Raw genomic sequence first — 7,551 nt, 5'->3', positions numbered from 1 at the left:
CCCTTTTCTCTCCTTTGTTTTTTTTTATCATATTTTATTTTCTTCTATAATGAGGTTTTGTAAAATCTGTGAACTCTTATATATATATGATAAGGATACGTGTAACTAACTATAATTTAAAATCTAGGATTATATTCTAAGTTTGTTGTATTTCCTAGTTTGTAGGAGATTAATTTGGTACGTTAGATTCTTTGACTGAGTGTATATATATTCATTACCATTCAATGAAAAAGGCTAAGCCATAATTTCATTAATCTATCAAGTTCTTTAATATATATATATATATATATATATATATTCGTATTGAAATACTATAACACTACAGATATCCCCATCCATTTGTTCGGGCGTTGCCCAGGTCTGGCAATTACTGTGGATAATTATAACAGACTCCCCGTGCAGTCTTTAGCATGTTCTGCAACCAAATCCGTCTTCGCTACTAGAAGCCAGTTAAGATTTTGGCAACGATGGGTAGATGATGGTGAGTATCCACTTGTTTCTCTTAATTAACATTTTATATGTATGTATTAGTTTTTTAACAATCTTCTTTAATTTCTTGTTAACAAACTTCCTTTCTCTAGCTATTGCAAAAATTGACTGCAGGAAATCATGACCTTTGAACATTTGAACACCTGACACCTCTTTCTCTCTCTCCCTTCTCATATTCTCTCTCTTCGAATAGCACCCGCATATCATCCCCCCACCCCCTTCTCTCTAACCAGAACAATCGCAAATCGCAAAAGGTGCCCAAAAACCATACATAAATCACAAAAATTCACAAAATTACGAACTTTTTCAATGCCAAAAACCATGGCACAGAATATGAAACTTTTGGAAAAATGTTTCAACACTGAAACAAAACACAAATTTCCTACAGCCACCGCCGTCGGAGAAGAACGGTAAAGCTCACGAACGGCCGAACTTGACTGCGATGGCCGCCGTTAGGTTTCTCATCGCAAGGCTAAGCCAGTAAGACCGTCGTGATGGCGATATCTTGGCTTGCAAAGATCAACGATCTTAGCTGAAGAAATCTGCAGGACATCGTCGGTTTGAGAGAGAGTGGATCGTTGGAGAAGGAGAGAGGAGAGAGAGCCGGCGGGAGGGAGGGGACGCACGGAAGAGAGAGAAAGGAGAGAGAATTGAAATGTAACAAAACACTCGTTACCGACATATATATAAGTACTAGTAGTTGAAGTAATTATATATATATATATATATATTTTTTTTTTCGACATTGCTGTTGGGACATTTGCGGACCTAAAAAAATTAGAACGCTATAAAAAATTTCGTTTTGTTAATTGAGAAAATGGAGGAAAGTTACTCTAAAAAAGAATATATAACTAATAATTTACTAAAAAAGAAAACAATAAATGATTAACTATTTCAAATTTTATAAAGTCCTAAATGGAGCTGTCTCATGAGATTCTAATCCTTAAAGAAATCAAATAATTATAGGGGTCCAATGAAAGAAATTAACAATAACAATAGTACTATCTTTTACCTTAAATCAAATTAGAAATCAAATCAAATTAAATCTTAGCAACCTTATAACTAATTACCGTGAATCTCTCTATTTAAGAGTTTATAAAGACGCCAACCAAAAAAAATAAAATAAAATAAAAAACAATAAGAGTAATGACTGGTACAGAAAATCTCCATCCCTTAGAAAATCACAAATACGTCACCATAAAGAACACTACAGATTATTTAGTCCACCGAAATCTTCGCCATTCTTGCTCTGCTTTTGTGTTCCGTGTTGTTCACAGAATCCGCTCAGAAATTAGTACTACTCCGACGGAACACGCCGTCAGATGGTACTACACTCGCGACGAAATTCATCAGCCATTCGGCAGATTATTGAAGTCCGTCGGCGAATGCGAGGCGGCGGTGGCAAGAATGTTGTCGGACATACGGATCCCATTTGCCTTTAACCGTCGGAATCGTAATTGTCTGCATTGGAAGGAGCTTGAAATTTTCGAATCATCGGCAGAAGTTATAGATCGACATGATCTAGAACCTTGCGCGGCCTCAACGACGTCGTTATGAGGATATCGGAAGCCGCTGCTCGTGTTGCGGCGGCGGCGGCGGGAGATAGGCAGGCTGAGACGGTAATTAGGATTGAGAAGCACACAATAGTACGTGGTATGACTAATGATAATGATAATGATCAAAATTGTAATCATAATAATGGTTGAGATCATAATTCAGAGTTTGACTTGGCGGCGGCGGAGACGGGGGAGCAGTCTGAATCGGTGCAGTCGGCTGTTGAAGAATTGGAGAGGTTGATATACGAGGGAGGTAGTACTGATCATGATGATCATCATAATCATGATGATGAGTCAAAGTTAATGACGTGTGTGATTTGCACGGAAGAAGTGATGATTGGGTCCCAACTCATACGCATGCCTTGCTCTCATCAGTTTCATGAAGATTGCATTCTGCAGTGGCTAAACAAGGCAAATTCATGTCCTCTTTGTCGTTTCAGACCTTCCACTAATAATTGTTTGGTGTCGTCTTTGTTAATTCCAGATTAGCTTTGTTATTATTGTTTATGAATTGGATTTCATGATTAATTTTTTTCCCCCGCTAATTAAAGGGAGACATGCATTTAGATGAACTTTCTATGCAAATCCAGTTCAAATATCTCGTTTCGTTTTTTTAATCACATTAGTTATCTTCTTTTTTATAATTAAAAACCAAAGAACGTGCTTAAAACAATTATTTGACTGTTTTCTTTTTTTTTTCTTTTTTTAATAAATAACTATTTGTTTGTTGGCAGCGTTTAGAGGGGGAGAAAAGTTTATTACTGTCAATTTGTGTTGGATTTTTAGGCGCTCATAATGGTGCATAGTCTAAAAGTCAACATCTGAATTTGATTTGGAATAAAATCCATGAGATGTGACATGAGAAAGTACCCTATTGGAAATATTATGAAATATTTCTAATATATTAATGAATTGAGTAATAATATAACTTACTCTCTGATAAATAATAAGAGATACTTTCCATATTTTTTACTTACTCCCTTTATGATATGTGTGGTTATAAATAGATAAATAGCAAGACACAAATTAAAGAGCGTAACATAAATATGTCAGATTTATGATAGTTTTCTCTCTATGTAGACGCGCGCATGTACCCGGTGGTATATTTTCCTTCAATTTGTATATGTGCATAAATAATATTAATACTAGAGAACATATTAGGAATTTAAATATAGGATTAAAGTGATTTAAATTATTTATTTAAATTCATATTTATCTATTAGGATATATTTGAGTTCTGATTATTTCACATTTATTTAAATTTAAATAGTGCTATTCAGAGTTTGATTACTCTTAGGACTTATGTGCCAATAAATAAACATCTTTAGGTTCATTATTTTTAGACTTTGATCACTGATATTGAATATCCATATTCTGCCTATTGTTTCTCAACTTCTTCTCAATTCCTATCTCGATTCTTTTCTATCTCTTTCTTCTTCAAATACTTGCAACAATGTCCGGTGAACGTGTCTTCTTCGACATGCATCCAATTGAAAGTAACATATACGTCACAGCAGAGGAGTGTATTAGCCCCATATTTGACCCAAACCTTTCAAGCCCTAGGTTTACTTTAAGCATCCGCGCCATTCAAAGAATCCGTTCGGACTCTAACGCCGATGAGGACATCAGAGTAATACACAATTCTTTCCAAGAAATCTCGCACCACTTCGACCCGCTACGAGCATCCGCAGGCGAACGGGAGGCGACCGTGACGGGCATGTTACTATTCCACTTAAACATTCCGTTCTCCATTGACGTGGGAGAAGACGATGTGGATAATCTGTTTTGGAACGTTCTTGACTCTCGTGAACAAGAAGCCTTGCATGGTGGCCTCTACGAGGTCGTGATGAGGATATCGGAGGTCGCCGCACGTAGCGCCGGTGATACTGTCTACAATCGGGCTGTGATATTGATATGGATTGAGAGGCGCTCGACTGTCCCACATGAAGAGTTTCAAAGGTTGGCTGAACATTCAAGAGTACTCCCACTTGTTATTGATAATAATGATGGTGATGATGAAGTTTATGATGATGGTGATGGTGATGAAGATCCATTCGGCTGGGTTTTTCAGAATTTTGGCGAGTCCAGATCTATGCCGGGGGCGGCGGATGAGTCGGTGGTGGAGGCGTTGGAGAGGTTGACATATGAGGAAGTTAGTGATCATGATGATCATCATAATCATGATGATGAGTCAAAGTTAATGACGTGTGTGATTTGCACGGAAGAAGTGATGATTGGGTCCCAACTCATACACATGCCTTGCGCTCATCAGTTTCATGAAGATTGCATTCTGCAGTGGCTAAAGAAGGCAAACTCATGCCCTCTCTGTCGTTTCAGTTTGCCTTCTAGTAATAAGCGTTCAGTGTCTCTTTTAATTCCAGATTAATTAGCTTTGTTATTTACTTAAGTTTTGGACTTCGTGTATTGGTAGACATTCGGATGAACTCTTTTTTTTTTTTACGTGAATCCCATCTAATTATGTATCTTTATCTCGTATCAGATTTTTGTCAATTATATTTTTTTCTCTCTTTTATTTAAAAACCAAATTATTTAGGTTAAGTGTACCTCAATAATGAAGTTTTTTATGCTCTAACTAATAGAACAAAAAGATTAGATCTCACACCATCCATCATACCAGCTTTGGTTTTCACTAAAGAGATTAAAATACAAAATATCTGAGTAATCAAATTTATAATGGAAAACATGAAAAATTGCCAGAGGAAATAATAACAGATATACACTCTATTGACCAAATCAGCCCAACAAGGGCTTCTTTTTCAAATTTAGGCTAATTACTTAAAAGGAAAATGTTAGTCATCTTGAAAAGTTTAAACTTGAATTTCACAAATAGGTGACGTGAAAGAGAATTGACAACTCCACACTGCAATATTTTATCGTTTTCATTTCTTTTTTCTTTAACCTATTTCTTTATACAAACACTTGTTGTTTCTTTTCTTTTCTTCACCATCCAACTCTCTTTTCCCTCATATGATTCTTCCAACCTCATTCTTTAATGTCTGCTCTGAATTCATAGTTCTTTACAAATTTTTTGCACAACCTAGTCAATCTTGGTAGGAATTCGCATGGTCCATTGACTATCTCCCTACAATAGCACAACCAGCTATTATATATTGGAGAATATTGTACATAATTGTAATTTTGTATTTTCTGTATTTATCTTATTTGTTTCCTAGTTTAGATTTTCAATCTCTTAGGTTTCTACTTTCTTGGATATCTCTACTTCTATTTTTTCCCTTTAATTAATGTCAAAAATTTTGTCTCCCCGTTCTTCTTGACATAGTTTTTTTTTTTTTTTCTTTTTTTTTTTTTTTTGAAGAGGAAAAGAGATATTGGATGAATTTGTTATTTTCCATTAAAAGTTTTTGATGAATATAAGGAAGCAGGTATACATGGCCGCATTACTATTCTTCTTCCCCTTTCACCTTTCTTATTCTTGGAACAATTTTCGTGAAATAGTCGATAGGAGGGGGAAAAGAAAAAATATCAAATCAGTATGGAAAATTTAAACTTCAAACTGGCAACAAGAAAAACCTCTTCGAAATCAGATAATCATTTTCATTTTAAAAGTTTGATGGATGGTAGATACGGAAAAGCAAAGAAGGAAAAGAGAAATAGCTGCAGTTTGCAGTGCATATAAAGAAGAAAAAGGAAAATTGAAGAGAAAGTTTGGACTTTTTAGTAATTTTGCATCTGTTAGCGTAGCAGCCTCTTAGCCACGTGCCTCACCTAATCGTTGCAAATCACGAATTTTATTCGTGATGTGTAGGCTCTCTTACTTAGATTAACTTTTTAAAAGAAAAACATATTAACTATTACAATATTTTTATTTATTAAAAAAGGATTAATTTCATTGATGTCTCTTAAATTTTGATGTCATTCCCACTTTACCTCTAAATTTTAAAAACTCTCATGTTGTCCCTTAAATTTTCAATTAATCTCATTTAAACCCTTTTGTAAGAATATGTATTAAAATTAGACCAAGAAAAAGGAGTTATGAGTAGTCATATGCTTTTTATTTGTTTGTTTTTGACGGATTTTCAAACAGATTGACCACGTGATTGTATTATTCTCTTTTTTTCTATTTATTTTTAAACAAAAATTCCAACAGAAAGGATTAAGTGAGAACAATTTAAAATTTAAAAAGGAAAGTGGGAGCTTTTAAAGATCAAAAACAGACTGAGAACGACCCCAAAATCTTAAGGCTATGAGTGATAATAATGCTTAAAAAAAAACCCTATTACAATAATGATTTTAAAAGGATTCCATCGTCTTATCCACTTATATACTTATATGTGCACCCAAGGAATAAGACTAAACAACTAATAACAACATTAATGCCTCCTAAGTTCAACATTCTTTTCTTTTAAAATTCCATGAAGATTTTTCACCCTAGCTTTCCGTTCAAGTATCAAAGACACAGTAAATTGACGACTTAGTTCAAGAAAGAAAAGCCAAATTCGAGTAAAATTCAACAATACTACAGTACTCTCGTTTGTTTTGAAAAAGGAATGTCCTCTACTAATCTATTTCTTTTTTTTTTACTTTCTATCCAAGTTTCCGAAAATACACGTCAAATTGTAAACTTGATATAATAAACCCTAATTAGGCCAAAAGTTATTTAATTATAAATTAAGCACACCTGTTCAGAATAAGAACCACCACTTTACTTGTTAAACTCACTCACTAGTTTTCACAACTCGTCTTTCTCATAATGGCTTGCAACAATCTGGAATACGACACCATGTATACTTCTATGGATGATCAAGATCGCAACATTAATCTCAACGACAACGATGACGTATTTCCATTGGAGGACGAATTACACGACGACGACATCGACTTTCCTGTGGATGACGTAGTTCTTGAAGGCGAGGAGCAGAATCTAAATGATGTTATAGATTCGGGGTTGTTCTTGGCGGCTGAACAGGGCTACTTTTCGGAGCCGGCGTTGCGGGCTGATCTCGTGCTGTGGATTACGGGGGCGACATCAGTTCATGATCATATGTTGGAGGACGCCTCCTTCGATTACGGTTCTGTTTTTGCAAGCGATGATCAGGGAGAGTTAAACAGAGTAATAGGACAGAGTTTTTCGGAGTCGGCGGCGGGGGCGTTTGGATCAGTTCCGGCGGCTAAATCGGTATTGGAGGCTCTAGAGAAGTTCAGATACGAGAGAAGCAATGAATCAGACTTGATGACATGCGTGATCTGCATGGAAGTGGTGATGAATGGGACCCACCTCACTCGTTTGCCTTGCTCTCATGTTTTTCATGTTGATTGCATTATGGAGTGGCTAAACGACAATCATACTTGTCCTCTCTGTCGATTTAAATTGCCTAGCCAGTAATATCTATGTGCTCGGCATGTTTTTTCTTACCTACGCAATTCAAGTTATGACTTGAGTTGTGCAAACCTTAATTTATCGATGTATAATCATGCATTTTTTTTAGAGCCTTTGAGGGCTTCTTGTTGTTTTTTAAATTTATTG

The 7,551-nt window shown here is 35.5% G+C and overlaps 3 protein-coding genes across 3 annotated transcripts; all 3 read left to right on the top strand.

Annotated features, from left to right (window-relative positions):
* The first annotated feature begins 2,042 nt into the window (after positions 1-2,042).
* LOC21395454 (E3 ubiquitin-protein ligase RNF181) lies at positions 2,043-2,534 on the top strand. The gene is made up of 2 exons (XM_024162336.1): positions 2,043-2,142; positions 2,209-2,534. The coding sequence occupies exons 1-2, from the start codon at positions 2,043-2,045 to the stop codon at positions 2,532-2,534; spliced, it is 426 nt and encodes a 141-aa protein (XP_024018104.1).
* Positions 2,535-3,498: 964 nt separating this feature from the next.
* LOC21395453 (E3 ubiquitin-protein ligase CIP8) lies at positions 3,499-4,431 on the top strand. Its single transcript, XM_010093030.1, has one exon. The coding sequence runs from the start codon at positions 3,499-3,501 to the stop codon at positions 4,429-4,431; it is 933 nt and encodes a 310-aa protein (XP_010091332.1).
* A 2,346-nt stretch (positions 4,432-6,777) lies between these two features.
* LOC21395452 (E3 ubiquitin-protein ligase CIP8) lies at positions 6,778-7,410 on the top strand. The gene has a single exon (XM_010093029.1). It carries the CDS (start codon positions 6,778-6,780, stop codon positions 7,408-7,410), a length of 633 nt encoding a protein of 210 aa, XP_010091331.1.
* Positions 7,411-7,551: the final 141 nt, after the last annotated feature.

The sequence above is a fragment of the Morus notabilis genome, unplaced genomic scaffold, assembly GCF_000414095.1.
Source record: "Morus notabilis unplaced genomic scaffold, ASM41409v2 Scaffold1082, whole genome shotgun sequence".
NCBI lineage: Eukaryota > Viridiplantae > Streptophyta > Magnoliopsida > Rosales > Moraceae > Morus > Morus notabilis.
This window is presented reverse-complemented; position numbering and strand designations above follow the sequence as displayed.

Coding starts and splice junctions, on each gene's coding strand:
- LOC21395454 (XM_024162336.1), top strand. CDS start 2,043: ATGAGGATATCGGAAGCCGCTGCTCGTGTTGCGGCGGCGGCGGCGGGA. Junction 2,143..2,208: donor GAAGCACACAATAGTACGTG/GTATGACTAATG, acceptor ATCATAATTCAG/AGTTTGACTTGGCGGCGGCG.
- LOC21395453 (XM_010093030.1), top strand. CDS start 3,499: ATGTCCGGTGAACGTGTCTTCTTCGACATGCATCCAATTGAAAGTAAC.
- LOC21395452 (XM_010093029.1), top strand. CDS start 6,778: ATGGCTTGCAACAATCTGGAATACGACACCATGTATACTTCTATGGAT.